The sequence below is a fragment of the Carlito syrichta genome, unplaced genomic scaffold (assembly GCF_000164805.1).
Source record: "Carlito syrichta isolate Samal-C Ts95f unplaced genomic scaffold, Tarsius_syrichta-2.0.1 Scaffold307169, whole genome shotgun sequence".
In the NCBI taxonomy this organism is placed as follows: domain Eukaryota; kingdom Metazoa; phylum Chordata; class Mammalia; order Primates; family Tarsiidae; genus Carlito; species Carlito syrichta.
This window is the reverse complement of record NW_007251265.1, coordinates 272,339-291,196: the sequence shown is the minus strand read 5'-3', so window position 1 is coordinate 291,196 and position 18,858 is coordinate 272,339. Positions and strand designations below refer to the sequence as shown.

The 18,858-nt window shown below is 41.3% G+C and overlaps 1 protein-coding gene across 1 annotated transcript in view; it reads left to right on the top strand.

The window, feature by feature from the left end:
- Nucleotides 1-18,858, top strand: part of SPATA5 (spermatogenesis associated 5) — a 267,058-nt gene that overhangs the window by 491 nt on the left and 247,709 nt on the right. Inside the window, exons 2-8 of the mRNA XM_021715497.1 lie at nucleotides 1,691-1,848; nucleotides 5,798-5,856; nucleotides 6,445-7,092; nucleotides 8,634-8,763; nucleotides 9,322-9,378; nucleotides 11,010-11,133; nucleotides 13,318-13,573. Coding sequence (XP_021571172.1) covers nucleotides 1,691-1,848; nucleotides 5,798-5,856; nucleotides 6,445-7,092; nucleotides 8,634-8,763; nucleotides 9,322-9,378; nucleotides 11,010-11,133; nucleotides 13,318-13,573 — 1,432 coding nt within the window. The remainder of the gene's footprint in view (nucleotides 1-1,690; nucleotides 1,849-5,797; nucleotides 5,857-6,444; nucleotides 7,093-8,633; nucleotides 8,764-9,321; nucleotides 9,379-11,009; nucleotides 11,134-13,317; nucleotides 13,574-18,858) is intronic.

Here is an 18,858-nt window from a genome sequence, read left to right as displayed (position 1 = left end):
CTCGCCAAGTTGCCCAGGTGGGTCTCGAACCCGCGGGCTCAGGTCATCCACTCACCTCAGCCTCCCAAGGCGCGGGATTACAGGCTGAGCCACCGAGCCCGGCTAAGAGTTCTTTTCATTTCCCTAGTTTAGAAATATAGATTGAACATCCTGAATACAAAAATCCAAAATCTGAAACGCTCCAAAATCTGACACTTTTTGAGTGCTGACATGACACTCAAGGGAAACGCTCTTTGGAACTTTTCCGATTTCAGATTTGGGATTCTCAACCAGCAAGTAGAATGCAAATATTCCAAAACCAAAAAAAAATCTGAAATTCGAAACACTTCTGTTCCCAAGCATTTCAGATGAGGGATACACAAGCTGCATTTGAACTGTTTCTGATTTTAGTTTTCACACAAGCAGGAATAAATGAAAAACTGTATTCTAATAGACTTTCCTATGTATATAAACTTTTCCTTCAATGTCTGTGACTATACAGGGAATAATAGACTCTAAAACATCATAAGATAGAGAGAAGCCTTTCCTTAGGAGGTAGTGACACATCAACAATTGGCCCTTTTCCCCCAGCCGGTTAGTTGTATTTCTCTGCAGAAATGTTATTCTGGGGTAAGAAGGGTACCCGTTCTGTGTACAATGTTCGATCACTTGCCCTGCTCTCCCTGAGTTTCTCATTCCTGCCATTCTCCACACCTGTGACTCCCAGCCTAGGGCCATTCCTGGCTCGTTTTTGGCAACTTGGCTTTCTTCCCTGCTTGCAACCCCTGTCTTTTTCATGGCTTTCTCTGATGCCTGTGAGATCTGCTGGGGATCCTTTGGAAATGTTTTGAAAGTCTTTGCTGAGGGCTTGTCTCTCATTCTTTTAATTGTTCTGGGCTCCTAGTAAGCAAATCCTTTTCCTACGTTGTGGAAGGGAGGACTCTGAATGTGTGTGCTCCAGCTCGCTCCTCCCTTCACATTCAAGGCCGATAAGAATCATGTTCAGACAGCCCTTGTGCTGTGTCCCTCTCTGCTCTGCATGTGGTCTAAGTTCCAGGTTGGACCCCTTCACCGCTTATATTGCAGTATTTCTGACATTTTCTGTGTGTTGCCTGTTAATGTCTTTGTCTTTTTTTTTTCTTTCCCAAATCCATTCTTCAGATCTTTCACCATTTTCACTGGAAGATCTTTCCTGATCGTTACAAAAAAATTGTAATATTCATTTAAAAATTTATTTTTTGTGAACCCATGTAGTATTTAATTTTCTTTTTTTTCTGAATGGGAGTCTCACTCTGTCGCCCAGACTGGAGTGCAGTGGCACACTGATGGCTACCTTAGTGTTGACCTCCTGGGCTCTGGTGATCCTTCTGCCTCAGCCTTCCAAGTAGCTGGAACTGCAGGCATGGGCCACCACACCCAGGTAATTTTGATTTATTGTAGAGACGAGGTCTTGCCAAGTTGCCCGGGCTGATCTCGAACCCATGGGCTCAGGCGCCTCGGCCTCCCAAAGTGCTGGGATTGTAGCCTGAGACACTGAGATCAGTATTTAATTTTTTAAATGCAGTTTATCTTCCAGTTTGTATCAGATGATAACTCCTTTAGGGTAGAGACTTTTGTAGATCCAGATATGTGGCAGTGCTTCGCATTCTGCCTTATACATTGGTGGTATTTTGTGAGTTTTTATTTTCTGATATTTCCTCTGTCTGCACAGGTCTGTACTGCCTGGCCTGTGGCAGGATTTCCTGGAGGCAAGATTGGCCTGAGCGAAATGGCACAGAAGAATGTGGGTGTGAAGGTTGGTGATGCTATCCAGGTCCAGCCTCTTGCGGGTGCTGTGCTGCAGGCTGAGGCAGTGGACGTGGCACTGAGGTTTGGCTCTTTTTTTGATGACTGTCTGGGTCAATGCATAGAAATACATAAAGATGTATAACAAGGGCCATAGATATGAAGCACATGTATAATTTTGCATTTTCTAGCAGTCACATTTGAATAGTAAAGAGAAACAGGCGAAATGAATTGTGATAGTCTGTTTTATTTAACCAGTATGTGTAAGAGTATATTTTAACATACAATTATAAAAATTACTGGTCAGATGCTTTCCATCCTTTTCTTCCAACTGAGTCTTTGGAATCCGGCGTGTATGCTCTAGTTGTGGCACATCACAGTTTGGGCTAGTCACATTTGCCGTGCTCAGCCCCGTGGGTCACCGACTGGTGGCAGCTTGTGTTGTGCTGGCCAACACAAGCAAGATGGATCCTGTGAAGTTTAAGACGAGGCCTGCTCTCATTTCTTGTGACTGGAGTATTCTCTGACGTTTTACACTGGTGAATATTTAGCAGTGTTTTTCATCTTGGCTTTTCGTCAGGGCTTCTTGTCATTTTTTTTTTTTTTTTTTTTTTTTCTGAGGTGGTCTCACTCTGTGCCCGGGCTGGAGTGCAGTGGCACGCTCACAGCCACCACAGCCTCGCCAAGTGGCCTGGGCTAGTCTTGAACCCTTGGGCTCAGGCAGTCTTCTCACCTCGGCCTCTCAAGTGCTAGGATTATAGGCATGAGCTACTGCGCCTTGTCCTTCTTGTCTTTCTTATGGTTGTAAAGAAAGGAGTAGATTACGAGGCGTTATGAGGAGTAGGCAAGGAACCAGTTTTAGTGAAGGCTGCCCAAGCAAAGAGCTTGATTGTATATTTTACTCCTTGATTATTCAATCTAGTAAAAATATGGTCATTACGATCAGATTTTTAAATAGTCCCTGACCAAAAGCTAATTTATAATTACCCTGCCAATACAGTTAAAGTGTTTCGTCCATCTTGTTGGATATTCTTTATCTCATAGGATTTTGACTCAGTTTGTATATACAAGTCTTATCAAAAGTCGTGTTTTAAAGAGCCTCTTTTGGCAGGTGTGGTGGCTTACACCTGTAATCCCAGTGCTATGGGAGACTGAGACAGGAGGATTGCTTAAGCCCAGGAGTTTGAGGCTTTAGTGAGCCACGATTGTGCCACTGCACTCCAGCCTGGGTGACAGTGAGACCCTGTTTCAAAGAAGAAAAATTAAAAAAAGCATCTTTTGATACTTTAATAGCAACTTACTAACAAATTGGGGCATATGTTTGTGTTATATGCAAGAATAACAAAAAATTTTCTAGTCATATGCTTATTCTCTTATACTATTTTTGTAGATTCCAAGCTTGAGTTTTCGCATATCTTTTTACTTTAAAAACAGGAAAATGCCGGGTTCGGTGGCTCAGTCTGTAATCCCGCGCCTTTGGGAGGCTGAGGTGAGTGGATTGCCTGAGCCCGCGGGTTCGAGACCCGCCTGGGCAGCAAGACCTCATCTCTATAATAAATCAAAAAATCAGCCGGGCGTGGTAGCGCATGCCTGTAATTCCGGCTACTCGGAAGGCTGAGGCGGAAGGATCGCCGGAGCCCAGCAGGTCAAGGCTGCGGTGGCCGGAAGCGGCCACTGCACTCCAGTCTGGGTGACAGAGTGAGACTCCAACTCAAAAAATAAAAAATAAAAACAGGAAAATGTTTTCAGAGCATTTAATAGTTTAGTGAATGATAAAAAGCTGAGCAGAAAAGAGAAGACAGTGTGTTGAGCATGATCTGTCTACCAGATGCTTTGCATACATTGCACACATGGACACACACATGGTTTCCCCTTTTTTCCTCTCATTTAACCCTTCAGCAGCCTGCAAGATACCCTTATTTATTTATTTTTAACAGATGAGGAAACAGGCTTAGTGAGCTTAATATTTTGTGTGCTAGTTAATAGTACTGCTCAGATTCAACCAAATCAGTCCTCAGACTATATCTTAAAACAGTTTTACAGGTAGCAGAATTCATATTTATGATGATAATGAACAGGTTTGTCCTCTTGAGGGCACCACAGCCTTGGCTTGCTTATGATAGAGGACTGTATACGTTTTAGATGAAAGCCTGGTTGTTAAAATTTTATTTTTGAAAAGTATTATGTTTTAAATGTCATAGCAGAGTGTAGGCAAGAAAGTCAGTTTTCAGTTATCAAAACCAGTAATTTTAATCTGCTTAAATCCTTCAGGTCCAACTGAAAAATTTCATTAGCAGTGCTAGAGCTCCTCCTAGCGGAAATGATTTTATTTGCACCCATTCTTTTCAAAAAGCAAAACTTAACTGTTTTTAGTATTCTCATGCATGTTTGTATATTTTAGTCCAAGTTTAATAAATAAAAGCAATTTAAGTATACCTTGATTCAGAGTTCTATAGACAATTAATTGGAGCATTTAAGGAGATACATATGGTTTCCTTATTAGTTTATACAAGTTTTTCATTCATGAAATGTCCTCCTCATTCTATTTCTTTCTTGCTCTTTCTTTTATATGAGCATATAGTTAATTCTCTTTATTTGTGGTAGTTATGTTTTATTAGTATTGCCTTGGACAGTGGTAGCAAATACTGAACCATTTTTCCTACAGATAAATGGGATATGTGTGTGTGTGTGTGTGTGTGTGTTTATGTGTATGTGTGTGTAAATATGTATCTATTTTACATACATTATAATCTCAAATCCTAAAAATAACTCATTCTGGTAGATTCTATTTGCCTTGTTTTAAGAGAGAGGAGGCGGCTCAAAGTGTTAAGGGACTTGCTTGCGGCTGTGTGTGTACAGGGGCTGGAGCTGGGATGCAAACCCCTTCCACCTGGCCCCGGCCGAGCTTCCTGTACTCCTCGGCCTTGGCCCCACGACTTCCAGGCTCTGCTCATCTCAGTGGGATCCGAAACAAGTGGCACAGCACCACCGTGCCCCCATCAGCTGGGAGGGGTGCGGAGTCACCCCAGTTTTTGCCGCTCTTTCATGCCACTGATGACCTCAGATACTCTGAGGATTGACTTGGGGGTACAAGTACATTTTTGGGAGTAGGTGGGTTTGAAAATGCAGCCTCCTCAGAAAATGAGGGTTGGCTGTGCTGTATTATGACTGATGAAAATGATAGGAGAACAAGGCTTAGAATTTGGCCAGATAGCTTGCCGATGTGCTCCCCCCTGAGCTAAACTGTCCCCTCTGCTGGTCACTTGCCCAGTTGGACAACTGTCTCCTCTCCAGACGCAGGCCGCTTACATCACACAGGAGGAAGAAAAATGCTCATGTTCTGGGAACTCTCCAAGAGCAGGTTTCCTTACAGGTGCAGCACTGTTTAGGCGTTCCCACTTTCTGCGCTTTGACGAGCTCTTCTCCTAGAAGACACAGTTGTGACTAGGGGCAAGGAGATCTCAGTTTTTTCCAGGCATACCTTTTCTCCAGAATACATCTTCACTGGAACCAGTACTCCATTTTCCTCTGGCTTCTTTGGGTAACATACTCTGCAGGATTTAGTTTTCTTGAAGAGGTGCTTTTTGCTATGCTAAAGGAACGAGGAAAGCTTTTAATGAAAATTTTTTCCAAGTGAGGCAAGTTCATAAAGGAGATTGTCAGTTTAGGTCAGTGTTTTTCAAAAGTTTCACATTTTCACAGCGATTCATTGTCTACACACACCCCTAGAAATGGTGCACATACGCATGCATGTATGTGTATGTATGTGTGAGACATGGATGTTTTACAAAGCAATATTTACCCTTTCTGTGTGCATAGTACTTTACATTGCTTACTCTGCTAAAAAAAATACTGGGTGGGACTGACCTAAATTCATGACCCACTAATGGATAATACAATATGTTTTGAAGAACACTGATTTAGGTCTTCAGGGCTATAAGGAGTATCTGAAAAATGTGAATTATGTCATTTCATACCGCAGTTTAGTTTCTGGTGTACCTAATGCTGATTCCCCCCCCCATCCCTTTTACAGTGACAAAGATACGGAAGTTAATGAAGAAGAACTGACTGATTGTATCCTGAGAAAACTAGGTGAGGCAAACATTTAACATTTAAAAAGTACCAGAGCAGCATTAAATAAAGTGTCTTTGAGGTCTTGTATATGTAGTAGTTTTCTTCAGGATAGCTTAGAGAGTATCCCCCTCAGTGAATCAATATCCTTTTGAGATAAGGATGTGTTACTTTTCCCAATTAACTGATTGACAGTTGGGCAGTGGAGAGAATGTACGATTTGCTTACAGACAAAGTCTGTGATAGAACTGAGACTTTTTAAACCTTTCACTCTTGCTCTTTCCAGTCAGAAACACCGTTGAATGTTGGCTTAGGTGTGTCATTTTCATTTAGTTTTTAATCAAATGTGGAATGACTGGCTGTTGATAGGCTGATAGAATCTTTGATCTGTTGAGTGTAGAGGGCTTCAAGGAACCATCTTGTGCATCTGTCTCGGATAATGCTGTATTTCTATTATGGGGAATATTTCATGACAGTTACTTAATACTTCACTTTTAATTTAAATTTTTTCAGTCAAATAGTTTTGTTAATAAATGAGATGAGGTGCTATTTAAACGTTAAATAGTGAAAAATGGTGCTAACATGTATATTTAATAAATTATTTTCTAGATAGCAAGATTGTTTTACCAGGCAACTTTCTGTATTGCACATTCTATGGACGACCATGCAAGTTGCAAGTGTTGCAAGTGAAAGGGGCAGATGGCATGATATCGAGAGGCCCTCCCAGTGACTCTGACACTGATGCCCAGGGAGTGGCCTCTGACCAGTCCAGTGTGGAAACCAGTAGCCTGGATTTATCCTTGCAGCTAAGCCAGCTAGATCTGGAAGAGCCACGGAACCCAGCCTCAAGAAGTACTCCTTGTAAACCCGTCGATGACAGAAGCATAAATGAAGCTAGTGATGTTTTGTTGGATGTTACACAGAGCCCCGGGCATGGCAGTGGACTTGGGCTAGAGGAAGTCAAAGATCTTAAATGTAGTTTTGAGTCTGCCAGAGAAGGGAGCGAACAACTTATCAATGAAGAAAGACTGCTAAAATCCACAACCAGCTTGGGAGCAAAGCGCAATACTGATACTTTTTATTTTATTTCTTCAACAACAAGAGTCAATTTTACAAAGATTCATAAAAATTCAAAAGAGCAAGACAACCAGTTCAGAGTAACTTATGACATGATAGGAGGTTTAAATAGCCAGCTGAAAGCAATCAGAGAAGTAATTGAGTTGCCTCTCAAACAGCCTGAACTTTTCAAGAGTTATGGTATGATTTCTTTGGTCTTTTGCACCCAAAAGCATTAAGTTCAAACTCGAGTACAGTTGACTGATTCCACGTATTTAATGATTCCTCACCCTCTTTTCCTGTTTATTCCTTGAATGGTGGGTGTGGTGGAAGGTGCCAGTTGCTTTGGGAGATGCCAGTTAGAGAAGCCATTTTCTGTGCTTTGGTCTCGTTAGGTTTGATGTGAGCGCCAGCCTTGTTCCTTCCAATAGCGTGTTTCCATAGTTGTTGGTGTTGGCAGCTGTATCTTAAGTGTCTTGTCCTGCCAGGTCTGCTGAGATGATTAAAGAAGTAAAGCTGGATAAGACAAATTCGTTAGGAAATGTAGCTGAGCACCAGGGCCAGGCACCATGGCTCATGTCTATAATCCCAGTACTTTGGGAGGCCGAGGTGTGAGAGTTGCCTGAGCCCCCACAGTTTCGAGACCAGCCTGGGCAACATTCTAAGACCTCATCTCTACAATAATCTGCCGGGCTCGGTGACACATCCTGTAATCCCAGAACTTTAGGAGGACAAGGCGAGTGGATTGCCTGAGCCTACGGGTTCAAGACCCACCCGGGCAACTTTGCGAGACCTCATCTCTACAATAAATCAAACATTAGCCAGGCGTGGTACTGCATGCCTGTAGTTCTGGCTACTTGGAAGGCTGAGGCGGAAGGATCACCGGAGCCCAGCAGTTCGAAGCTGAGGTGGCTGGGAGTGTGCTACTGCACTTCAGTCTGGGTGACAGAGTGAGACTGCAACTCAAAAAAAAAAAAAATTACCCAGGCATGGTGGCGCATGCCTGTAATTCCAGCTACTTGGAAGGCTGAGGTGGAAGGATCACCTGAGCTCTGTAGGTTGCTGCGGTGACCGTGAGTGTGCCATTGCATTCCAGCCCGGGGAACAGAGTGAGACTCCAATTCAAAAAAAACAAGAATGAAACGTAACTGTGCGCTCATCCTCTTTTTTGCACTTCAGTGAGTAGTCCAGGGGCTTCTCCTGCCTCCTAAGAAACTCGGCATTCTGCTGAGTTGTTATTGCCCACATCCTTTGTGATTATTTGGTACATACTATCTTCTGCTTTTTCCTTTTGGGTGAATATTTATGAAATGAGTCATTGGATTGACATTTGTTAGTAACATATACTTCTCAAGATGGCGAGTTGGAAGAAAATTGGGATTGGTGGATATTTTTGTCTGGGCATTGTGTTGAACTTTGCTGTGGGAGATGATGCACGGTAGACTTCCTGTCCTGTATTGAACATGTGATAGTGCTACCATGTGGCAACAATGTGAGCCTCCAGTTTTTTTTTTTAGCCAACTTGCTTCTCTCAGGTTGTGGTCTACAGAGAAATGCAAAGTCACTGATGGGATCAGTGTTGGGACTGTAGTGCATGTTTCTGGGGGGTGAGAAAAAAGAAGGTCTCACTCTTTGTGATGCAAAGTAGATTTATATTTTATAGCTCATGTTGGAACTGGTATGTCAACATTTATAAGAAACCTAGTAATACTGAGTCCAGTGTTCTCCTTCTTTTCTCCTAGGAATTCCTGCCCCGAGAGGAGTGCTACTTTATGGCCCTCCAGGTACTGGAAAGACAATGATTGCTAGGGCTGTTGCTAATGAAGTTGGAGCCCATGTTTCTGTAATCAATGGCCCTGAAATTATAAGCAAGTAGGTGCATGCTTTACTAGAGCAAACTTAATATTGTTAAATATATTTCTAAAATGTGGTTTTAAAAAATGGCTGGTGTGCTGTCTGTATAGTTCATTTGTTGAGATATATTGTCTACTCTTTAGTATGTTTAAAAATTGTTTGGAAAATAATTTTTGAAAGTAATTTTAAGTCTTCTAGAAACATTTGGAAAGTCAGATTACCATTGTAGACAAAGCTTTAAAAATAATAAGAAATAGACCAGGTGCAGTGGCTCACGCCTATAATCCCAGCACTTTGAGAAGCCGAGGTGAGAGGACTGCCTGAGCCCACAAGTTCAACACCAGCCTGGGTAACTTGGCAAGACCTCATCTCTGCAATAAATCAAAAAACTAGCTGGGCGTGGTGGTGTGCACCTATAGTTCCAGCTACTTGGATGGCTGAGGTGGAAGGATTGCCTGAGCCAGCAGGTCGAGGCTGTGGTGGCCATGAGCATGCCACTGCACTCCAGCCTGGGCAACAGAGTGAGACTGACTCAAAAAAAAGAAATGATCCTTAAGTGTCTTTTGTTTGTTATAGATTCTATGGTGAGACGGAAGCAAGATTACGTCAGATATTTGCTGAAGCCACTCTACGGTACTCTTTATTTTTAAGTGTTTTAGAATTAATAGTCAAGGCTGTATTAATTAAAATGAGATATTAGCACTTTTTACAAAGCATAAAGAATAGTACAAAAATAATAGTGATAGCACTAGAAATAGATTGTAGATCTAGTTAAATTCTGTCGAATCCATTTCTGTCTAATGTTACTTTCAAAGTTTGACAAATGAGTTGTTCAGTTACACGAAGAAGAATTAAGACTGTTGTTTGATAAGTCGTGATCTTGCTTGAGCATATAAATATATGACTTTGTTTTGTTAGGGTGCTCAGGTGTATCCAGTTTATTCAGCTTCCCTAATAAACTGTATTATCATAGCCCTTTATGCTTAACACTTTGTTAGACTATACTTTGCTTCAAAGAAACAATTCTTTTACCCACTAAAAACTATTCTTATTGATTATTCCTGAGTTTAGGCCGCTGTAATGAGTATTCGAGAATGGTCTATAACTTTGTCTGGTATAATATTATTCAGAATATGGCCATGTCTATCATTGCTTTGGCAGTCAACTGTCACAGGCCACATGGCTGCCTTGAGGGTCCCAAGAGAGAAGGACGAGAGAGTGAGACAGACATACAAAGACATAAAGAAGAGCTGGGGCCAGGTGGGACACTTTCCTCTGATGGAGGAGAAGTGGCCCCAAACTAGCTCAGCATGTTTATGTTATAATCAAACACAAAGGGAGTTGGGGGGGGTTTCAGGGGCTGTGAGGGAGCTATAAGGGAATTTCGTTGCTACCTAAATGGCAAGCTCTTCTGTGGTTGTCTTGTTGTTGCTAAGGCGTTCTCTGTACTGTTTGCACCTGGATGTGTGGGGCTTTGAGATGCCGTTCCGTGCAGCAGGCTGCATCCCTTGCTCTCTGGCTAGGGTGCAGAGCAACCATGTGGGGCCTTGCCTTCGCTTGGAGCCTTGCTTTTGCTCGAGGCCTGCTGTCCGGACAGCGCTCATCTGCTCCTCACAGTTAGCACCATAATTACTGCTGTTTAATTGAAAGAACTGTTGTTTTTAAAGTTACTTTCCCCCAGTGATAAAAGATGAAAAAAGTAGTTTCTAGTGCCAAATCTTTATAGTGCCCTGAAAACTTGAGAACCAGTGATGTACTTTATGCTTAGTATTTTATTGTTGTTGTGTTCGTGCACTTGAGGTTTCCTTTTGTGAGAGAATTTACATTCATTTATGGGAGAATCGATCATCTTGCAAGTTCTGTTTTTTAATAGGTTGAAAAAACAGGGCATTTCTAGTTTATGTTCTTTGGGCTATGTACCTGCTGTAAGCGACAGTATCCGGCCTCAGCGGTCATAACAATTTAGTGGGCATTGGTGGGCATTGGTGGGCATTGGTGGGGGAGTCCTGCCAGAGCAGGACTCCTGAGCACTAGACTCAGCGCTCTGCCTATTGAGGGAGGGCAGGTAGATTAAACTGTGAGGCCAGTGAGTTGGTCATTTGGGCTGCAGCCAATCTGAGGGTTTTAGTTTAACGTTCTGAGGCCTTTGTAGTGTCACTAAGTTGAATTCTAAATTTGGTGTGTTGATTTTATTTAAAAAGCTGAAGCTAAGTGAACTTTGTTAAGCATAGGGTGGAGATTTCATTTTGCTTGTTTGTTTTTAGGCACCCATCCATTATTTTCATCGATGAACTGGATGCGCTTTGTCCTAAAAGAGAAGGGGCCCAGAACGAAGTGGAAAAAAGAGTTGTAGCATCACTCTTGACACTGATGGATGGCATTGGTTCTGTAAGTATAGCACTAGCACTGATTTTGTGTAGGAAGGGGTTGATTCTTAATAATATATATGTAGTAGCAAAACTATCAAAAGTGCTGGAGTCTTTGGTTATTTCAAGTTAAGGGACAAATGTTAGCCATACTGTCTAGAGGAAAGACTCATAAAAGAATTTGCTTTAGTGGATTACTAATTGCCAGGATGACATCATCACCTGGTAAGTTTTTCTAGCATGTAAAATTTTCTAGCATGTAAAATAAGTTTTTCTTAGCACGCGATGGATATTTCTCTTGTTATAAATGCTGTTAACTTAAAAACCAGAAGGAAAAACTTGTGAGGAAGATTCAGCAGTTGAATTTTAGGAGATTTCTTTAAGAAATCTCATGAGTAAGTCTTACTACTCATGTAAAAGTTGATTCTTTCAAGGCTTTGTGCTAGGCAAATGAAAGAAAGTGAGAGCAGTGGTAACTATGTTTGTACAACATTTAAGAGGGATTTTCTCGTATGAACAGATTCTCTGATAGGGCATGCCTTCCTGTATTAACAAAAACCGTGTGCTAATTATGAAAGAAAAATCCGTAGGACTGATGAGAGAATAGGAATGAAGAAAAATTCTCTCAGACTCCTGGTATCCAGTAACCAGGAAAAATACACTTTTTTGGTTATGCTGGATTGTAAATAATTAAATTTTAAAACTATGGTATGTTAGAACCAAAATAAATTTTAGAAATCATTTACTCTCAAGCCCCTTTTGCACACTAAAAAAACGATGTGAAGAACTTTTTTTTTTACTGCCTGTTGGTAGAAAGTGCACATGTGAAAATAATATAAAGATTTGGTATTAATTTGCTCTTCTTCACTGATGTGTTCATAATTTTAAGGGTCCACAAGAGAAGTGTTGTCACCTAGTAGAGACTGATGACCACCTGGTTCTCAGTTTTGGGGCAGTACCTAGGTGTGACTGTCAAGTCCCTGGTTTGGTTTTCAACTTATAAAGTTGGAGAATTCAATGTAGTAGTATGTTGAAGATGGTGGAGTTCTGATGCCAACGCCCACCAGAGACTGATGTATAAACCACTATGCCAGTTTGTCCATTTATAATAAGAGATGTAACTATTAAGTAGACCAAATAGCTGTATTTATGGATAACCATCTTTTTACCTTGCAGGTAAATATGTAGTGAGAACTGTATTATAATTAGAAGGGTCTTGGTGAGTAGGAAGTCCAGTGGAAGGCTCAGTGCTGATGAATCGTAATCACCATGTTAATCTACTGCCTTTTACTCTGCCACTGGGATAAGCCTGTTTGGAGTGGTGTTCTTGCCTTTAGGTAGGACTGGAAGAAATGTGTGACACATATTTTAGTCTGAACATATTTAAGGTTCTACATTTGTGCTTCTAAGCTTATAATTTACAGATTAACTTAAATCCATGCATTTTCTGTTGATATATTCAGTGTAAGTTTTAGGTTTGGGTTTTTTTAAAAAAATATAAATCACATTCCAGTTATGCTTGTGTCTGCTAGATTTCACATGGGTCATCTGAATAGAAAATTGGGTGATTTCTATATGTAGCAGATCATAATCATAGTTCTTTATTATTTGTTGTTTCTAATTTCATTTCCAGGGAGTAAAAATCCATATGTATTCAAGGGTGGCTGATGCTCATATGTAGGTTATATTGTCTGTATTTTCAGGAATTTACAAATGTACCCATATAGAAAAGAAAATAGTTTATATGTCAGGAAGACTTTTTAGACAGCTTCCTAAATGTTCTATTTAGATTATATGTGTATCATAATCTTTACCTCTTGTCCTATTTGAATAATATATATGTCATAATCTTTACTTCCAAGTAGAGGAAAAGGACTATTTAAAACAATTAAGCAAAGCAGCTATATGTTAGAATATTACATGTTATTATTGATGAGAATGGTGTAGTTAAGATGCTGAAATGAGGTGTCACAGTAGATGGACAGGTAAGTATTGGAAAACTTTCTAGAGGAGGAAGCGTTGAGACAGAATGATGAAAGATATATATAATAAAAGTAGTAGAAATCTATTTCTAATAAAAGCAACAGATGGATAATAAAAATGGAAGGGATCAGACGTTGCTGTCTGGACAGTTGGATGAGCCACCGCCTCCTTTTTTTTAAGGTTAGAAAAATGCATCTTTGCAGCATCTGTTTTATCTTGTCAGGAAGGAAGTGAGGGGCAGGTGCTGGTCCTGGGGGCCACAAATCGCCCTCATGCTTTGGATGCTGCACTCCGAAGACCTGGGCGGTTTGACAAAGAGATAGAGATTGGTGTTCCCACTGCCCAGGACCGGCTGGACATTCTCCAGAAGCTGCTTCAGAGGGTGCCGCATTTGCTCACTGGAGCTGAGCTGCTCCAGCTGGCCAACAGTGCTCACGGGTATGTTGGAGCCGACTTGCAAGCCCTGTGCAATGAGGCAGGTGAGTGTGGTTTGCTGCAGTGAGTCTACATTGAGGGATTTAACTCCAGTTTATTTACATGCTGCTAGTTTATAACTCATTTATTTCTGAAAGGAATGAGCCGTATTTTGTATGACTATAAGATTATGTATTTATTGAGAAAATCTAGATAATTCAGAAAATAAAAGAATTGAGAACCACTTCTCCTACTTCCTAAAGATAACCACTGTAATAACTTATCTAGATGGCCCTCCTTCCCCTCGGATTCAGCATCTGAGGCCTCAGCCAACCATGGTTTGAGAATACTTGAAAAAGCAAAAAATGATACAAATTTAAAAAATTCAGTGTAGCAACTACAGTTGACCCTTGGACAATGAGGGCTTGCATTGCGTGGATCCACTTATGGGCAGATGGTTTTCAATAAATATACTGAACTTTTTTTTGAGATTTGGGAAAATTTGAACTAATTTATTTATTGTAAGAATACAGTATGTGATCCATATAAAATACATTCTAGTCAACTGTTTATATTGTTGGCAAGGCTTCAAGACAACAGTAGACTAGTAGTAGCTAAGTTTTGGGAAAGTCAAGTGATACGTGGACTTCTGTCTGGATGGGTCAGTGCCCCTGACTCCCATGTTGTTCATGGGTTAACTAGATTCACATAGCACTTGTATTGCATTAAGTATACATGGTCTGGAGGTGACATAAATTGCTCAGAGAGTATGTGTGGGCTGCATGCAGAAGAAATTGAATTCTTGACTTGGGAATTTCGTTGTTTTAGTGTGCTTGTGGTGCTATAACAGAATACCACAAATTGGACACTTTTATAAAGAAAAGTACACCATTTTATTTATTTATTTATTTATTTTACTTGGAGTCTCTCTCTGTTGTCCAGACTGGAGTGCAGTGGCCGCTCCCGACCACTGCAGCCTCGACCTGTTGGGCTCTGGCGATCCTTCTGCCTCAGCCTTCCGAGTAGCTGGAATTACAGGCATGTGCTACCATGCCTGGCTGATTTTTTTGTATTTGTTGTAGACATGAGGTCTCGCCAAGTTGCCCAGTTGGATCTCGAACCCACGGGCTCAGGCAGTCCACTCACCTTAGCCTCCCAAAGTGCGCGATTACAGGCTGAGCCACCAAGCCCGACAGTACACCATTTTATATTGAACGTCCTTGGATTTTGGTTTGGGGGTGGGTCCTGGAACCAGTCCCCCATGGATACTGGGGGGCGACTCTACTAATTTTCCCTAAGTGCACACACACATGTATGCAAACGTATTTGGACATGTTGGTGACAGTATTGATGACAATATTTGTTGATATTGTGCCATGGAAATTAGGGAGAAGTGTCTGCAGGAGAATCACAGTTTTCTTTAAGGAGCAGCCTTATATTTGTTGAAGTACTGAAAAAGTACTCAGTGAAACCCAATAATTCTAGGCTGCAGAGTATGTGACAGTGATGTTTTGGCTCTGAAAATGTTTAAGTTGCCTTCTTGACTTTGAGAACTTTACAATGGCATAACTAGTTACTTTGGAAGCTCTTGAGAGCTTTTAATGTTTGTGCAGTTTCAGAGAAATGTATATGGAAAATTTTTCAAATCAGGGCAGTTTTTAGAAGCTGTTGAAATATTTGATCCAGCAAGTAAGAATTTATTGAAAAAAGTCTGATAGTCTTTTTTGTTGTTGTTTTTGTCCTGAGATGGTTTATTTTCTAGTAACCTTTAAAAGCTGAGCACACACCTCAAAGCATCACTGGTTTTTCAGTAATCTTAGGTTCTTTAAATTTATTCCCTTCTATTTGGGCAGATGTTACTAAGTCCTGTTATTCTTTGGAGAAATTTTTTTCCAGTTGTGGCATTTTGCCATTCCAATTTGTGATCCATTTAATGTTTTTTTATAAGGTACTTTAAAGAAAGCTTAACACTCACAGGTGACAGAAGACATTGAATTCTTGATCTGGCAATTTGGTCATTTCAGTATGTTGTGCTGCTATAACAGCATACCACAGATTGGATGCTTTTATAAAGAAAAGAGATTTACTTCTCACAGTTCTGGATGCTGGGAAGTGGCATTGTCAAGGTGCTGGCATCTGGCAGCTGCCTTCCTGCTGTGTCTTCCCACGGCAGGAGGCGAGGGGCAAGGGAAGCAAGAGCCAGCATGCAAGTGGGGAGGGGCTGACTCGCTGTGTAACAAGCTCAGTCTTGTAACGTACACACACTGTAGCAATAATCTGCTCACGATGATTAACGTCGCTTTGGACCCACGGCCTAGTTACTACTACCTCTTGATGGTCCCCCCTCTGATACCATCACAATGACAGCTCAATTTCGGCATGAGTTTTGGGAGGGACAATCAAACCATAGCAACAATTTTAGAGCTTTGGTTCAGGAATATGGTAACTTTTACCTCTAAATCATTGTTTCAGTTGTCTTATTGATGGATTGCTTGAGTTGGGATCTCACTTTGTCGTCCAGGCTGGAGTGCAGCGGCACATTCACAGCTCACTGTAGCTTCAACCTTCTGGGCTTAAGTGATCCACCCTCCTCAGCCTCCCGTGTATTTGGGACTACGGGCATGAGCCACCATGTCCAGCTAATTTTTTAATGTTTTAATTTCTCCCTATGTTGCCTAGACTGGTCTCGAGCTCCTGGGCTCAATCAGTCCTCTTGCCAGCCTCCCAAAGTGCTGCAATTAAAGGTGTGAGCCACCATGCTTGGCAGTTTTCTTAATCTAGTAGTCTTTGAAGACCCTGCCTTTAGTCCTTGCATCTTTTTTTATTTTTTATGTTTGAGTTGAGGTCTCACTCTGTTGCCCAGGCTGTGGCATGATCACGACTCACCACAGCCTTGACCTCCCAGGCCTTTGCCTCCAGTTAGCTGGGATCAGCCATGGCCACCACACCCTAATTTTTTTTGACTTTTTTGTAGTGGCTAGGTCTTGCTATGTTTCCTAGGCTGATCTTGAACTCTTGGGCTCAAGCATCCTCCCGCCTTGGCTTTCCTAAGGACTGGGATTACAAGTGAGATCTGCTGTGCCCGGCCTCCTTTCATCTTTTTTATTTGGCCTGATGTGTGTAGGAAAAGAGGTTAGGGAAGGAAAAACTGGTAGGAATGGAAAACTTGAAAGACCTATTTAGGTGTCTTTGACTGTTTTACTCTTGATAGTGAAACTCAGTTGTATTTCATTCTGTTTGATAATTAACCACAGTTTCCAGGTTAGAGACCTCACGTTGGGAGGCTGCAGGTTGTGCAGACTACCAAGGCAAGGGCATTCTTTTGGAACATTATGGTCTGGGACTAGGTCGCTTTCTGTCTTGTTTCTGTGTTTTTTTCTGGCTTCACAGGAAATGGTTGGCGGGCTCACAGAAGTGAATTCCCTAAGGATCTAGGAGCAGAGGTGACAGTAGAGAGCTTTGCTTTTTCATTGCGTTTTAGGTGACAACGAAGAGTCAGCATTACTGTGTGTATGTTCCTTTGGACTTGCTGCGGCATCCAGGCAAAGATTCAGTCTTCAGCATCTTTTAGCAGATTCTCACAAAACTTTCCAATACATTTCATGCACGTTTTATGCACATGGCTGTGGGATTCTTGCCGTACAAAAACATAGTCTGCTGAAGGAAAGAGATTTGTAAACAATTACTGATATGACGATAAAATACTCATGGAAAATGGAAAATAACTAAATAATAGCACATGGACTTTTTTCTGATTGGTATAAGGATTTAATGATTTAATTTTAGTCTTTGAAATTAAGGATAGGATCAGCTTATACAGTAGACAATATTGATCAGTATTGAGCTGATCTATTTTCCGCTAATCTAGCAATGGATCAGATTATGAGAATTAGTTTTAAAAAAGATCACTGTCCTAAATGTAGTATCCATTAGGGAAAATATATATGGTTTTGTGTATATGGTCCCAAACACTAATGTGTGCTGTTTTCTGTAGTCTCCCTTAACTTTATGTAGCAGGATTAAGTTTAAGAAGAAAATGCTAGAATCTTTGCAAGAAATTTTTCTCATGAGGCAGACTGGAACAGCAGAGAACAGGTTTTGTGAGTTAGACCTGCCGTTCAAGTCAGGGTTGTGCTCTTAGGCAAGTTCTATACCTTATCTGAGCCTTGATGTCTTCCATTTGTAAATGGAGGGGGTTGGAGCATGTGATGTTTTAGTGCCTTTGCAACTATGAAATTTCCTGGAGGTGAAGGAGAACAAGAAAGAAGTGGAAAGAGAGGGATAGGAAGAGTTAGAAAGAAAAAGGAGAGGGGAAGGGGCATAGCCAAGCGGCTCACCAAGCTCGTCCTGGCCTCACTAGTGGCCTTTCCGCTCCTCGTGGGCGTCTCCTTTGCACCTGTCTGAACTACTTACACTTAGGGAGTCAGTCAGGGCTCCTCGCCACAGTGTTCTTAGAAACGATGCGAAAAGTAGACTGATGTTGATTGTGGAGTGCACTGTGTTTTCCCATTGGAACAGGTTTCTACTGAAGACTTTGGGCACATTATACATTTGGTGAATGGTGTGACTGAGAAGGAAAGTGAGAACCACTGAAACTGAGCATTTAAAATGCCCCCAGTGCTGTGGAATGGGCTTCCGTATTTCCCACTCACTGAACACACAGGGCATGTCATGGACTGTGATGCATGCTCTGAGCAGAGGAAAAGATTATTTTGTATGGTAAACTTGAGCTACTCTCTTTGTTTTAAATACAAACAATTTAACATATAATGATGTATTCCACCTAGATTTAGTTATCAGAGGATAATTTGAGTGACTCTCGGTCTTTTAAATAAGTGCCTAGGCAGGTCTGAGCTCCTTGGGCTAATGGAAGCAGTCCCAGTCTTGACACTGACCTTAGAGTCACCCGCAGAGGTAGAATCACTATTTGCTTTTTGTGTTTTTTTTGAAAAGTCATGGTCGTATCTTAGTATTTCGAGGCCATATTTCTGGTGCATTTATAGGTACTTGATAAGTGTTTGATCAGTTGACGAAGTAGAATCTGAGAAGCATATGTGAAAGTTGAGGGACATAATTGCTACTCTAACCCTTTCTGGTAGAGTTAAAATGTTATTAGCCACAGTTGAGCTTAGTTTTGTTCCTGAACACCTTTTGGGATTCATCTCTTTTTTACTCTCTGTTCCTTCAGAAATTTCTGCCTTGTGCTGAGGAAAGAATTCTGACTGGCGATTGCTTCCTTTATGCGTAGCAGTGAACTAGTTAACAAGTGCTATGTAGTCCTTAAAAATGTAAGATGAGCCGGGCTCGGTGGCTCAGCCTGTAATCCCGCGCCTTTGGGAGGCTGAGGTGA